The sequence below is a fragment of the Mauremys reevesii genome, linkage group 7 (genome assembly GCF_016161935.1).
Source record: "Mauremys reevesii isolate NIE-2019 linkage group 7, ASM1616193v1, whole genome shotgun sequence".
NCBI lineage: Eukaryota > Metazoa > Chordata > Testudines > Geoemydidae > Mauremys > Mauremys reevesii.
This window is the reverse complement of record NC_052629.1, coordinates 95,532,351-95,547,385: the sequence shown is the minus strand read 5'-3', so window position 1 is coordinate 95,547,385 and position 15,035 is coordinate 95,532,351. Positions and strand designations below refer to the sequence as shown.

The 15,035-nt window shown below is 51.9% G+C and overlaps 1 protein-coding gene across 4 annotated transcripts; it reads right to left on the bottom strand.

The window, feature by feature from the left end:
- Positions 1–678: 678 nt before the first annotated feature.
- LGALS12 (galectin 12) lies at positions 679–13,167 on the bottom strand. 4 transcript variants are annotated; one of them, XM_039546299.1, is made up of 9 exons: positions 13,027–13,165; positions 11,139–11,227; positions 6,695–6,905; positions 5,571–5,690; positions 5,044–5,082; positions 3,882–3,908; positions 3,436–3,524; positions 2,125–2,287; positions 679–1,318 (listed from the first exon to the last, which is right to left on the bottom strand). In XM_039546299.1, the coding sequence occupies exons 2-9, from the start codon at positions 11,177–11,179 to the stop codon at positions 1,172–1,174; spliced, it is 837 nt and encodes a 278-aa protein (XP_039402233.1). In that variant the 5' UTR covers positions 11,180–11,227; positions 13,027–13,165; the 3' UTR covers positions 679–1,171. The 4 variants fall into 4 exon arrangements, with proteins under 4 accessions (XP_039402233.1, XP_039402231.1, XP_039402232.1 ...); XM_039546297.1 differs by having other exon boundaries at positions 12,943–13,094; XM_039546298.1 differs by having other exon boundaries at positions 6,701–6,905; positions 12,943–13,094.
- Positions 13,168–15,035: the final 1,868 nt, after the last annotated feature.

Here is a 15,035-nt window from a genome sequence, read left to right as displayed (position 1 = left end):
TCTTCCAAAGAAAAATTTTAGATCTTCTGTTTCACAAATTTGCTTCTTTTTTTAAAAATACAAGATTGAAAATAGTGGAAATGGAAACAAAATGTTTCCATGGACAAAAAATCCACCACATCCCCACACAGCTGGTTTTGCAATATCTTTGCAAGTTTTGGCTCTGTCCCAACACAGGAGGATTTTCGCAGGATGGAGAAAGCTGCTTCTGACCAGCGCTCAACAGGCCATGCCTGAGCTATGCAGCAAGGACCAAACTTGGGATCGCCAAGCAGGGACTTCTGCTGCCTGAACTAGGTTAGCTGAGGCTGTAATAGGTTTGTCAACTTCCTGTGGCCCAACCATCACCAGCAGAAGACAGAGCACCACGCTAAATGGGTGCAGGTTACACCTGTGAGGGGGTGGATTGGGGATGTGGCCAGTATGCCTTCACTATGGCTGGTCTCTGCTTGCCTCAAGGCCCATAGGGCCACAGGGAGCCACCAGGCCCCATAGTACAGGTGGGAAAAGGACAAACATGTCTTAAAGCTACAAGCACAGGAACTGGGAATCAGAGGCCAAGAGGCTCAAAGCACGAAGGTGTTCAACCTTTCACGTGGGACAGTTCCTCACCCCACCCCCAGCACTCTGCATCTCCCTTCCCCGCCCCGCCGGTGGCTCAGCAGAGACGGAGCATTGCAGAAAAGGGACTTTATTACAATTAAAATAGCAAACAAACTAACCTTGATGGAGAGCAAATACACATTCCAAGGGAGAGCTGGTGCCCAGGGACATAACCAAGCCCTTTAGAGCAAACCATATGGCAGTTGGAGACAACCAGATGGTCCCACTAGAACCACTCGGTGCATGCCCAGTGCTGGAACCTGTCACTCCATGCAAGGAAGAGTCCCATCACCATTTTGTGCCACCCCGGAGGGCACTGGGACCGTCCCATGCTTACCTGCTTCTGCCACCCTGTGCAAGGAAAGGCCCATTCCTTAGCATTCACTGCAATCTTCTAGCCAGCCCAGTCCATGGGGTTCAGGTAAGTGGAGAATCAGTCAGAAGGAAGACTGGATTATCTGACAGGGGCAGCCCCACCATCCCCTGCAATAGTTCCTTCAAACACACAGGGCCCAGTCCAGACCATGCAGTCTGAGCAGAGCCCACGAGACTCCTGGCAGTGAAGGGGTCAGGAGAAGACACTGTAGAGTGTGACGTCACCCTCTATCCACAGCTGTGTGATCCGGTCCCAGGAGACCCAAGGCGTGTCATACTGTCCCAGGGGGATCCCGTTGAGTGCCAGTTTGAAACTCCCCTCCTCACAGACAAGCAGCAACTAGAAGAGGATTGGCAGAGAATGTGATGGCAGGTATGGGCCAGATCCCCAGCTGGTGTTAATGAGCATCACTCCCTTGGAGTCAATGGAAACAGGACTACCCCAGCTGAGGAAGTGAGCCTGTATTTCTGTAGCAGTTACAGCCCCCCACCCACTCCCCAGTTAGCTTGCTGAGATGCAGCCATCTCTGGAGTGGAACACCACTTCCCCCCGCCCCGCCCTTTCACATGGCTCTGCAGGGCTGCAGCCACCCTGTAGGGTGGGAGGACAAGAGCCGGGGAACAATAGCGTGGGCAGGGGGAAGATGGAGGGAGGATTCTGATCACAAAACTCCGCTGTCTGCCTGTAAAGGACTGAGGCAGCCCAGGGGTTGTAAGGAACTGAAGCTCTGGGCTCCAGGTTCAACCCACCCTGCTTTAAATTTTTCAGGGGCAGTGGGCCTAGGAGGAGGGGGCTTTCAGTCCTACTGATGAGCCTACGGGGCATGCTGACAGCAGCTACCCCAGTGCAGGTGATGGGGCTGCAGAGAACATGTGCAGAAGCCCTGTACTCTGTTCCTCCTCCCTGGGCTACATGCAGCCCCAAGTGACAAACAGGGTGCTGGATCTCCAGTGGCTGGACCCCCAGGAGATCCTCCAGGCAGTATTACAGCCATAGCCAGAGCACCCCCAGTGGCAGCAGGCAGTACTGCACCCTGCACTGCCTAATTCCAAGCTACACATAGTGATGTTATTGGTCAGCCTGAGCCCCATTTCCTACCCCTGCAAGAGATAGGCCCTGCTCCTTCTGTGCCAATAGAGCGTTACCTCAAAGAAGCGCTGGGGATGAAAGGGGAAGCAGGCTGCCACTTTCTCTGCATGGCTCAGGGCCTCATCTGGGAAGGAGCTCCATGTCAGGGCTCTGGTTCTGAAGCAGGTGCTGAGTCTTAGGGGCACATGGGACGGGTCTTCCCTCAGGCTGAGGCTGAATCTGCAGGGTAGGTTTAGCTCAGAGACATGGTAGGTGGTGGTGGTGGGGCCACCGGAAGGTTGCACACGCACCTGCATATATATGTATGTATGTATGTATGTATGTGTGTGTGTGTGTGTGTCACAGCTGCCCCCTGCTGGGGAGAGCATGTATTTATGAAACGTGGTGCCTGACTACAGGTACAGTGAAACCCCGCAATAACACGCCCCATGATAACGCAAATTCAGATATAACATGATCATAAGGTGGCTCCGGCCGCCCCTCCGTTTCCCCTTTTGGCGAGAAGAGCCATTCTCCTCCCCAGCTGCTCCTCGCTCTTCCTCTGCCCCTTGCATGTCTCCCCTGCTCTCCCGAAGTGTTTCCCTCTCTCGCTGCATGGCTGAGAGCCCCTGCTGCTGGAGCAGGCTGACAGCTGGGAGGGATGCTACAGCAACAGTGGCACGAACTCTGCTCAGAATATCAGCAACTCCTCAGTGTCAAACACTGCAATCAGCTCTCTGGGTAGAGGGGAGTCGGCTGAGCGCCTTTGTACAGATCTCTCCAGAGCTGCTCCAGCCCCAGTCTGTCAGGTCCCAAAACTCTGGTTTTCAAAGTCCAAACCCAGCCAGTCTCAGGCTAGTTCTGGCTCATTTAATAGGTTGATTAACTTGTGCTGTCACTAATTATTGCTACATCCTTTCCGTTACCGTTCTGGGCAGTTTGCAAATGCAAGTCGTTTTCTGCCCAAGAGAAACTGTCCAGCTTGAAATGGTAAATTTTCGTAACCCCCTTATAACACGACCCTGCATTTATCACGATCCAATTTTTTGGACCCCAATTATCGTGTTATAGCAGAGTTTCACTGTACTTTCCTCTAAGAGTTGCAGCCAAAGACCTTTTCACTGATGCCACTCACCAGGATTCCCCTTTGCTTCAGCAATATTGTCATGGGTTCCAGACCTGCCCAGGACAGCAATTTATGCTTCTGCTTCAGCACAGTTTCCAGGGCTTCCTGAGGAATCCCTGGGCGGATCTCTCTGCACAGCACAAGCCAGAGGTCAGACTGGCTGATCAGAATGGTCCCTAATGGGTCACACCTAGTGCAGCAGATATGGAGCTGGGGGTTAGATGCTGGTCAAGGGGGAAGTGAGGTTTGGACAGATACTTACCCCTCTGGTACTGGGCAAACCAGTCCTCTCACTGTAATGGTGTCTCTTGATGCAAGTCCATGGGGGAGCGGGTGGCAGTATGGTACAGCCTGCGGAAGGAAGAGTCCAGGTGCCACTATTAGCCTTTAAGCCACAGGAGTACAAGCCCCAGTGGGATCCTATGTAGGAAGCCATTGTGGGGCAGGGAGAGAAGAGGTATGGGATACCCCAAATTATCACTGGGACCGATCCAGCAGGCCCCCACAATACAACCCTCCATGGTTAAAGTACAGCAGTACTGGCATCCTGTGCAGAAGTCCCCTCTGCAGCCCCATCCCTCCGCACAGAACTTCTGCTGGCAGCTGCAACCTGCCCTCAAATTTCAACCACCCTGTCAGATCAAACCCAACTGCCTCACAGGTGCAGGAACCTGCCCGTTAGAGATCAGAGAGGCAGGCTTCACTCACCAGCTTGGAGCTGTTCAGCTGCATTGGCTAAAGGGAGGAAGGAGAGGAGAAAAAGTTAAAACGACAAAGCAGCACTTGCGTGAGGACATGCCTGTTGCATGTGCACACGGTGAGGGGTGAAGAGACCAGCACACACACCCATGCCCCCCTCCCCCAGAACAGTCTGTAGCTCAGAACCACCTGCATGGGGCTGCGTGGACAATTCAGCATCAGACAGACTGTTGCAGTGCTACAGCGATACATTATTAAAGGCTGAAGACATTGGGCCAGACTGGAGGCTCCAACATCATCTGCATTCAGAAAATGGCACCAGGCACAGCACAGATCCCTAGATGGGATGCTACAGGACCCAGGACGGTATGTTGTTTCCTCTACGCTAACACCCTCTACTCCCCTGATCTGTCAGCTATGTGATGCAAAAGGACCACAGATTAGACGCTTTTTGAGGCGGGGACTGGGTTTTTGCCATGTGTTTGTACAGTACCTAGCACGATGGGGTCCTGGTCTGTGACAGGGGCTCCTATGTACTACCACAATACGAATAAGGGAAGACACCAAGTCCCCCCACCCTAGAATTGGCTTTGCCAGGGTGTATGGGGCTGGCCAGCAGTATAGATTGGGGGTGTGGCTGGGGCAGGCCAATGCTCTGGCTTTCTGCCCCCCTGCAGAGCCCCATGGGGGTCATGGAAGCAGAGACAAGCCCAGATGTGCTGTGATCAGGGAGGGCTGGCTTAATGGCCCCTAAACTGGCTTCTCTACTCAGCCAACACAGCAGGTGATGGATAGTCCTCTGCTGAGCTATCCACGATGGGGCACATGCTGGGATTTGTCAGGGACAGACGTCTAAATTTAAGACAAAGAGTTCCCAGAAGGGCTGGCGATTCGGGGGTGCTTCATATTTCAGGGGTTGCTGCTCAACTCCAGCACCTGATTTTCAAAGCGACCAGTGCTGCCTCAACAATCAGACCCCGTTGGGAGTGTCTATGGCCAGGCATCCCCTTAACATCCCCAGGGGCTTTGGAAAACCTCAGCCAGCTTCCCCTGCAAACAGACCACCGTTGTCTCATAGGAGGGAGGCTCGAGCTGGTGTCAATGATGGAGGGAGCACTACAAGGGAACACCCACCGGCCCATTGGGTGCTAAGACATTCAGCTGGACTCACATGAGCAACAGGGTACTCAGTTCGGCTGGCGTCAAAGGGCTGCCCATGCAGGAGAAAGAGAGAGTGTGTTAAGGACTGCGGCCCTGATCCACAGCCAGTGTAAATCAGGGATTGGGGGTCTGGCCTCAGGGATGCCAGTGGAGCAGATGGTCTAAATCAGGTGTGGCTCCATTGGCATCCCTGGAGCCAGACCCCCAGATGGTGTAAATTGGGATCTCACACCTCATCGCTTGTGGCTGAGCTCATTGTGCACATCAGAGCTCCTTGCATCCCTCCATCCCAGCTCCCTGGCTGCCACCTTTCCTTTCCCTCCCCCCACCCCACCGCTCTTTCAGGGACTCCCTGCAATTCCCACCCCCTTTCTCATGCCAGGGGCTCAAGGTGTCCCCAACTGCCCCCATACTTCTGTGTGCACCCTCATTCCCCCTATACCAGGGGCTCATTCTCCCCCGCTCCCTGCCCACTAACTCCCCTCCCCAAAGCAGGTGCCCCATCGCCCTATTGGTTTGCCCCGCGGAGGGGATTACATTGCTGCGCAGGAAGGCCAGGCTCTTCACCATGATGTCTCCAAACACCCCTACGGTGTCCACTCGGGCCAGGGGCAGGCGGGAGCGGTACCGGAGGAAGTGCTGCCCATTCACGCTCACCTGGAGAGAGGAGGAGTTCAGCTCCCTGAATGGGCAAGATCTCAGCAGCCAGCTGGGGTAACCATGGTCACCAGGGTGTCAGAGGGACCAGTGACACCAGCAGGTGTAAATCAGTCACCAGCTACATCTAGTTACACATGCTGAAGGTCTTGCCCCTTTTCTTTCCCCACCCCTAAGTTATGGGGTTGATGATGCTCTCAGTCACCCCAGTGTAATTCAGGAGAGCCCCCGTGGAGTCGTGCCAGTGAGACCTTGGGCTAAGCCAGCAGAGAGCCAGGCTCACCCTTGTATGTCTCCCCTATTCAGGAGCTGCCAGGGCCAGCATGGGCAGGCTGAGGGGCTGCTCCACCTTTAATGCCCCCCAGGGGCACAGAATAGCCAGAGGGCAGGCCTGTCCAGGTCCTCGCCCTGTGCCAGGGCTGCTACACTTGGGAGCCCCCTGCACCAGAGCTACTCCAAGGGGACCTTCGCCCCCACCCAGCTCCCCTGTGGCCTTCTTTGCACCAGTGCTCACTGGCACTAAGGGGCTGCAGGGTAGTGTTGGACAGGGCCCCTGGGACCTGAACTCCTGGTGGGGGGAGGCACTGAGTACACACCTGCCCCAGGGGCTGATAACAGGGGTCATAGACAGCCTGTGGCCTCTCCGTACTTCAATCTCCATTAGGTGACAGTCATCCCACTGCAGCTCCAGGTACCACACTGGAGCTGCTACCACCAGCACACTGAAGGCCGTGGGGGGAGAAGACCTGCCACATAGCCATGGGAACCCCCCAGCCTACCAGAATGGAGGTCTTGTAGCCATGGAAACCCCTAGCCCCCATTGGGGGATGGGTGGGGAAACATGTAGTAGCCACAGGAACACCCAAGCACCCCAAGACCCATCCCACAAGGCAGGGGAAGGGGCCTGTAGACATGGGTGGGCTTGTGCCCACCTACTTCCCAGTATTTCCAATAAAGCCCCCAACACCCAGCTACAAGCTAGGGCTCCACCCACCACTCTTCACCTGCACCTCATCCTGCCCAAAGAGGAAGAGCAGCTGGAAGGCCTCTCCCCTCTTGAGAGGGAGGTGGGGGAACTTGGTCTCCTCCAGCCAGCGTCCATTCTGCAGGGTGTTGCAGATTACATGAGGCCGGGAGCGGAAGCGGGGGTTGAAGTGGATGGCAATGTCTGGCCGGGGCATCAGACTGCAGCCACACTGGAAATCCACCTGGAACCTGGGGGAACAGAGCACAGAGTGGGAGTGTGGGGGCACTACATGGACTCCTGGGTTCTCTCCCCAGCTCTAGGCAATGACAAGACTGACTCTGCTGGAGTCCAGGATATTTGCAAACCTGGGGCCTGAACCTCAGTTTGGGGGAACTAAGGTAGCTGTGAGAGGCAGGGACGTACAAATACACCTTGAAAATAGGATGACGACAAGTTCTCTCTGCCCATTCACCTATCTGGTGGCAGTAGCTCTTATGCCTACCCCAAACCTTAGCTCCCTCTTGGAGCTAAAGACAATGAGAGTCAAGAGGTGGGACATCTCGTCTGGAGAGCATAATTAAGCTTCTGTTCAAATGCACAGTTCCCAGGGAAGGAGAACTCTGGTGCTGGAGAAGGAACCTTCCAGCTATTGCTAGTTTCTCAGATCAAAGACTCCCAAAATTTATTTACAGAAAAGACTTCATCTCATAGACCTGCTCAACACTTAAACTTAGATCAACCTAGCTACATCACCGAGGGCTGCAACAAACGTCACACCCTGCGCGCTGTGGGAAAGTTGACCTAGCCGTTAGAGTAGACATGCCTAGGTCAAGAGAAGAATCCTTCCATTGGCCAGCTACTGCCACATGCGGGGGTGGGTGGGAGGTGGATTAGCTGCATTGATGGAAAACCCCCCTTCCATTGCTGTAAGTAGTGTTATGCTGCAGGGTCATAGCTGTGCCATGATAGCATAGACATGCTGTTAGTTTACAGCAGTGGTTCTCAACTTAGTGCCCCGGACCCCGCCACGTGCAGTGGGCTGGCTGCCCCAGCCCTGGAGCTCGCAGGGCCAGCCAGGAGCCCTTGACTCTTCCCCACCGTATGGCTGCCCTGGACCCCACAGCTCACAGGACTGGGTGGCTGCCCCAGATCCCTGCCCCCGTGGGCCCAGCCGGGAGCCCTGGACCCCACCGGGTAGCCCAGACCCCTGGGAACCTGGCAACCCCAGCACACTGGCAGCCTTTAGCACACAGCTGAGCTGGGCCGCAGCTGTGTGCTAATTGGGATGCGGTTAAGAACTGCTGATATATACAATCATGTGCCCCAACTCCAAAACTATAGATCTGTTTGCCTTAGGAATCAGATCTACATCTGTGAACAATTGGTCATGTTCTTCTAATGTAGAGTTTCATATCCTACAATACGCCTTGAAAGAAGAGTATTAGAGTTCAAAGAATGTGCAGAACACATCTACCAGATTTAGACAAGGGGTTTTGTTGCCTTTGTAAATGACTGTGCACTAGACCAGTGGTTTTCAAACTGCGGGTTGTGACCCAGTAGTGGGTCACGGAATGTCAGGCACTGGGTCGTGGCAGCTCTGGTCAGCACCACGGACCGGGCTGTTCAAAGTCCCGTCGGTGGTGCTGCCCGGCTAAGGCCGGCTAGTCCCTACCTATCCTGACACCGCGCCACGCCCTGGAAGTGGCCAGCAGCAGGTCTGGCTCCTAGGTGGCTCCACACACTGCCCCCTCCCCGAGCAGCGGCTCTGCACTCCCATTGGCTGGTTCCCGGCCAATGGGAGTGTGGAGGGGAAACGTGCCTGCAGGCGAGAGCCATGCAGAGCCACTTGTGCCCCTCCACCTAGGAACTGGGACCTGCTGCTGGCCACTTCCAGGGCGCAGCGCGGTCCGTGGTGCCAGGACAGGCAGGAAGCCTGCCTTAGCTCCCCTGCTGTGCCGTTGACTGGGAGCTGCCATTGGTAAGCCTGCGCCCCCATCTACCGAACATGGACAGAAGCAGCAGAGAAACTGAGAAAGCTGAAAGCCAAGCAGGGGCGGCTCTACGTTTTTGGCCGCCCCAAGCAGTCATGCCCGGGAGGCGCCCCAGAGCCGCGGGAGCGGCGGACCTCCCGCAGGCATGACTGCGGAGGGTCCGCTGGTCGCGCGGCTCGGCTGGACCTCCCGCAGCTGCGGACGGTTCGCAGGTCCGGCGGGGCTCCGCTGGAGCTGCCGCAGTCATGCCTGTGGGAGGTCCACTGGAGCCGCGGGACGAGCGCCCCCTCCGCAGTCATGCCTGCAGCAGGTCCGGTCGTCCCAGGGCTCCGGTGGACCTCCCGCAGGCATGACTGCGGCAGGTCCCCCGCCCCAGCCTGCCGCCCCCCCGGGAAAGGGCCGCCCCACGCGCGTGCTTGCCGCGCTGGGGTCTGGAGCCGGCCCTGAAGCCAAGAGCCACTTGGCATGTAACCAATAGAAATCATAGGACAGTGCCCTCCAATAAGCCCTGAAATCAGAGTATATAAAATTGAGGTAACCAGGTGGGACCCCAGAGTTTTGACAAATCCCCATGTGGGAAAGACACCCCCCCCCCATCCAGGGTCACAAGAGTTAACTGAACCCACAAAGAAGCTGCAGAATCCCCAGTGAAACCAATACTCAGAGGGTTTAACAGAAGACACAAAACGAAATCTCACTGCAAGGATTGTATTTCTTCTTCTGTTTTTAGCATTAATACCTGTAGGTTTTCTTGCTGAGCCAACGCTCTTTAGTGAGACCTCAAGTAACCCTAGTTTAGAGATTGTAACTATTGCTGTAGGCATGGCCTCCTTCATAAGTCCAAGCAAACTGACCTAAGAGATTTGAACTATAAATTTAAGCAATTGCTTTTGATATTCTAAACCAATCCATCCGAACAGCCAGGCCCACTCCCTTAAGAGACAAATGCCTCCTTACTCCTTGGAGCGATACTGGAAGGGTGATAAGTGTGTTAGGTACTAAAAAACTGATGACATGAGTAAATACGATAAGAAATCTTGGTGATTTTCACTGGTCCTTGGTGTAACTGCTGAGCCTCAGCCATAGTCCATCACAAGTGCTTGCAAGACAACATTGTGTGGTCAGCACATGCCTAGAACACTGGTGGTCTACACTTGATTAATGAACTATTGATTATATGCTGATGTGGTTCTGAGTGAATAACTGAACAGTTGATTGGTTGAGAATAACCAAGTGTCTCGATTTAAGAAATATTATTCAAGTTAAAAGTTGACCTGAAAAGAACCCAGCACTGAATTAATTAGCTAATGCTCCCTGGACTCAATAAAAAGGGTTTATTCCATTCTAACAATGCCTATAACACATATCCAGTTGGTAAATCTAGTTTGTTAGATTTCAGCTTTAAAACCTACCAGGCACCTCAGCAAATTCATAAAATTAACCCCATTTCATGCTTAAACCACTTATGTGAAGAGGAGACACCCCAGAGTGGTTCTCACTCATGCTTCCCTGGGAAGAAGAGAATAGCACAGAGCCCTCTAGCCTCTAGTCAAGGACGGACTAGAACCCATAACTCTCTGCTTGGAGGCTGACTCTCCTGGAGTCCAGGGATTGCCCAACCCCATCCCTTGGTGGCTTCAAACTGGAGCTGAGAACACATTTTTGGCTGAATTTTTTTTTGCGGGGGGGGGGGGGGGGGAGGAAATGCAGATTTAGTGACACTAGGTTTTGCCAAATTGTTCATTTTGAAAAAAATGAAAGCAATTTTTTTTTTAAATATTTTCAGTGATTTGTTTTGAAGTTGCCTCTAATGTTGTTAAATTCAAAGATATTAAAAAATGATCAAAACCCAAGCCTTTTGTTTGGCTCCAGGTAAGCATCCCCAAATTAAGTGTTGACCCAAAACGGGTCATTTTCAAAATCACCAACAAAGTGGAAAAAAGCCCAGCCCTACTTTAAGCCGACTTTGTTCCCAGGAGTAAGTTAGAGCTGGCTCCAGGCTGCTCTAATCCATACCTCTCCCTAGCGGCGCCTGTGAAGCAGATACTAGCTGTAGCATAACGCACTCTGACAATGGCCGAGGTGGGAGCATAACCCAGGTCTCCCAAGTCACAGTCCAGTGCTGTACCAACTATGCCATAGTTCCTCTGGCCTTACACCAGTCAGGGATTCCCATATAACAGGAGAGCATCTCCACCTACTTATGCTGCAAGAAAGGCCTCAGTGTAGCTAAGAATCAGGCCCATAGAGTGGCATCATAGACAAGGGAATTCCTGACCCAGCCTCGAAAGGAACTGGAAGGATCCTGAAACTCCCTGACTAAAGGAAACTCTAGCTGCAGCTCACCTGAGCACTGTAAAATCAGAGGGTTCAACACATTAACTCCCAGCAGCCACTGAACTAGTACATTTTCTGTCTCATTGCAGGAGCCATGAATCAAGGGGTTCAAGTAGGATGAGAAGCCCGAGCCCCAGGGAAATAGCCTTTTACCTTTCGGCCTCTGCAAGGACCACGCCCTGCACCAGAACCATCTTCCCATGGGCCAAGCCACCGAAGATCGTCGTGATGTATGGGAGCACCTGAAACAGACATGGGGTGGAGGAGAGGGACCCATATTGGTGTTGGAAATGGGAGAGTCTGGGAGCTCTGACTGGTAACACTGGACTCTTGGGGTCTCTCTCCAGCTCTGGGAGGAGAATGGGATCTAGAGAGTTGGGAGGCAGGGAAGGGAGGCTCTCAACTGTGCTCAGTTGGGGCTGGGAGCCAGGACTACTGGTTTCCATTCCCAGCTTTGGGAGGGGAGGAGAGCAGCTAGAGCAGAGGTGCTGTGATACAGATCTCCTGGGTTCTATGTCCAGCGTTGGGAGGGGAATAGGGTCTCATGGTGCCTTAAAACAGAAGCAGATTAGCTGGGGCAACTGGGAGTTAAGACACCCAAGTTCTATCTCCAACTCTGCTTCTGATTCACTGTGTGACCTTGCACAAGAAACCCTTACTTCTTCCCCTTTCTGTGCCTCGGCTTCCCAGGGTATCAGATGCCAGTTATTGCTTCAGCTCAGTGGCTAGTGGTCAGTGCTGTGATCTGAAATTCCTGGGCTAAGTAGATGGAAAAAAAATCTATTCAAACCAAAAGCCATGGGGTGTGGCGGGGGAGATGCAATCAGACACACAAGGGTATTCCCTTCTCCCCATTGGTGATCGGCTAGTTGACCAGAGATGATTAAAAGCCAGAATGTTTTATGTGAACCCCACTAAGCTTTGGGGAGAATTGGGGGTATAATGGATTCAGGAGCTAAAAAACCAGCACATTTTTGTAGAGTAGATACCTGGATTTAGCAGAGCCAAAACTGAAACCACAACCCCAACCTCCTGAGCTAGGATTGACTTGATTTAAGGAAACTAGCAACTGCCTGCCTGGTCTCAGCTGAAGTTTCTGCACATTACAGAGTTTCACATGATCAGTCCAGAAAGGATCAAGGGAAAGATCTTTGTGCAGAGAACAGCACGATGGCCAAAAAGTTTAGTGATAACCTGATTAGTCCCCTCCCCCCAAACAAACACAGTTGCACAGAGGAGCTTAAAATGAAATTCCAGCTAAACTAGTCACACATGCAGGCCTTGGGGGTTAACCCTTTAAAAGTTTGGCTTTCCCTAGACTTAAGATCAAGTCAGACAGTCCCTACTGTAGCAGGGACTCAAGGAGGCAGCTTGCCAGGAAGTGAGGTCAGCTGTCAGATATTTGATAGCACCCATCTTGAGATCCGTTGAGAAAACCAACCCCTCCCCACCCAATGGCCTGTTTTAAAGCAAATGGCAAGCACCCACCCTCTGGGCAATCAGAGCCTTTTTAGGGGGCCTTGTGTCAGGCACCCCAAGGTTTGAGACATTCAGAGATCAAATTGCCTCTTTTGGGGAAACACAACTTGGCCCATGAGGGAAAGAGAGAAGAGGATGACATTAGCTTGGGAGCTCTCTGGGGCAGGGACTGCCTTTTTGCTCTGTTTGTATAGCACCTAGCACCATAGGATCATGGTCCATGAGTAAAGCCGCTACCACAATATGAACAATGGGAGTGCAGGAGCTATATGCTGCTCTCAGACACCCATTTAAACCTGGCTGGAGCCATTCCTCTTTCAATTCAATACCTTGTCTCTGGACTCTCACCCACCTAACACAGCATGATTCAGCTATAAGAACACAGGAGACTGGGCAAAGGCCAGAAGTAGGAGTGAACTGATCTTTGATTTCATTGCATGCTGGCTGCCCCTGAGCACAGATCACAGAGATTACTCACCGGGTGGAAAACTGGGGGCTGGAGGATGAAATCTACCGGAGAAGTGGGGCCCATGGCTTGAAAATCCTAAAACCCAACAGTTACCTTCAGCTTCCAGCAGGGAACCTTAGACTTTGGAGCAGTCACATGATGCAATCACACTGGGTGGAGAGAAAAATTTTAATAGCAATCCACAGCAGCTTCCCTCCTAGGCAGATTTTGGTTCTTTCACACTCCACGCAGGGTCCTAGTGCCCTCTTCAATTATCGTGGAAATGCTGACAAAGATCTTCAGCTGGTGTTGACTGGCTTACAGCCATTGGCACCAGCTGAGGGTCTGACCCACTGAGTGTTGGGGCTGTTGACTCATGCAATGTTGTTAAAACTGAGTGTAAAAAAACTCATGAGTTAGCAATATTGCCCACAGCCCACCCTAGGAGTTCATAAATCAGCTCCCTCCAAGAAATCATGAGCTTGGCTTAAAAATCACCAGGTTAGAAAAAACCACAGTAATAAATGCTGGGTTTATTTAATTTGCTTTCTGTTTATTTATTGTTTTTAAGCCTTTAGGGATCAAGCTTCTTTTGGCATTTGCAATATTTTAGAGGAGGTGGGATGACAGATTTCCCATGCAGGGAATTCAGCTGACACTAGAAAAACTCATTTTACCTGGGATCTGAGGTGGAATGTGAACCCCAGTTCCTGCCCATATAGGCTCCTAAGTTCGCTTGGAAGTCATGCTGCTTTTGAGTGAGGATGGCTGACTTTGCAGCTAAAGCACTAATTGAGGATGCAAGGCATCTGGTTCAATTCCCAGCTCTGCCTCCACACTCTGTGTGACCTTGGGCAAGTCACTTAATTGCTCTGTGTCTCAGTTTCCCTATCTGTAAAATGGGGGACATAATAATCCTTCCTTTGTCTATTTTGGCTGGGAGCTCTTTGGGGCAGGGACTGTCTCTCTCTGGGGCTGTGCCTTGCCTAGTATGCCAGAGCCATGATCTTGGCTAATGCTTCTGTGGCCCACTGTAACTAAGTAATATAAGTAATTAACAATAATGTGTCAGGAATAGCTTGCATGATTGGCCTCTCCTTTAATTTCTTTGGAGGAGGAAACATGCTCCCAAAGTGCTGCATAAATTCATGCCCTTTCATCAGTCACAATAAACTTAAACAAACAATTCTTTTAAAAATTTAATTTCTCTTCACCAGATGGCAGTGTTGTCCCAAAAGTTTTTCGTGTTACTTTGTGGCTAAGTCCCACCCAAGGGGGATACAACATGACAGGGTCCAATCCTGCAAAGGTTTAAGCCTGTGCATAACTTTACTTGTGTAAATAAAGTTGTAATTATTTGTATTATAGGAGCACAACCAAGAATGGGGCCCACATCATGCTGCATATACCCCAAAGGAGATCAGGACCCCATTCTGCCAGGCATTGCACGGAGTGAACGACAGGCCTTGTAACCAGAACTGATTAAGACTGGGGAAGTGAAACTAAGGCAAAATGACTCCCCCAAAGTCATACAGGGAGTCAGTGGCAAAGCCAGGAATAGAACCCAGTTCTTCTAGAATAGGGCTTTATTAGCCACACAGCCAGCCATCTTCTGAAAATTTCAGCCCAACTCAGGGAGCATTGGGAAACATTTAGTTTACCCAGCAGCACAGCTGGTGCAGGACCTTTGATGCTGGAAATGTTCAACTGTAGGTTAACATTCTATTAGCAGGAGAAAAAACAGACTCAGCAACTTCCAGGTGGCTTTTGTCCCAGGAGCTACTTGGAAGGATTGGGGCTGAACTTTGATGCTCATTTGTTTGTTGACTTGCCAGACTGAGCTTACAACCCATTTGTGGGTGATCACAATCTTCCCAAATGGGTCTCCAAGCAGGTTCCTTGTTTGGGTCATTCCCTCAAGAGCAAATTTGCCCCCAGGTCATCTCCCTACTGACTGGCTCTCCAGAAGTTGCTCCTGCAGACCCAGCTGTTGCTCCTCAGTTTTTCATGGTCTTGACAGGGGCCATCATATGCAAATGTGCCATGAAATGCCCCACTGTGCTTACACAAAAGTGACATCCTGGGCCCCACAAAGTCAATGGGAGTTTTCCAAATTATCTCCA

Excerpts from the sequence above, each read along its gene's own strand:
- LGALS12 (XM_039546297.1), bottom strand. The coding sequence starts at position 12,996 with ATGGGCCCCACTTCTCCGGTAGATTTCATCCTCCAGCCCCCAGTTTTC. Across the intron at positions 6,906-11,138 it reads GTCCTTGCAGAGGCCGAAAG|GTTCCAGGTGGATTTCCAGT; the intron begins GTAAAAGGCTAT and ends CTGTTCCCCCAG. Across the intron at positions 5,083-5,570 it reads TGGCCTTCCTGCGCAGCAAT|CCCTTTGACGCCAGCCGAAC; the intron begins GTAATCCCCTCC and ends CTGCATGGGCAG.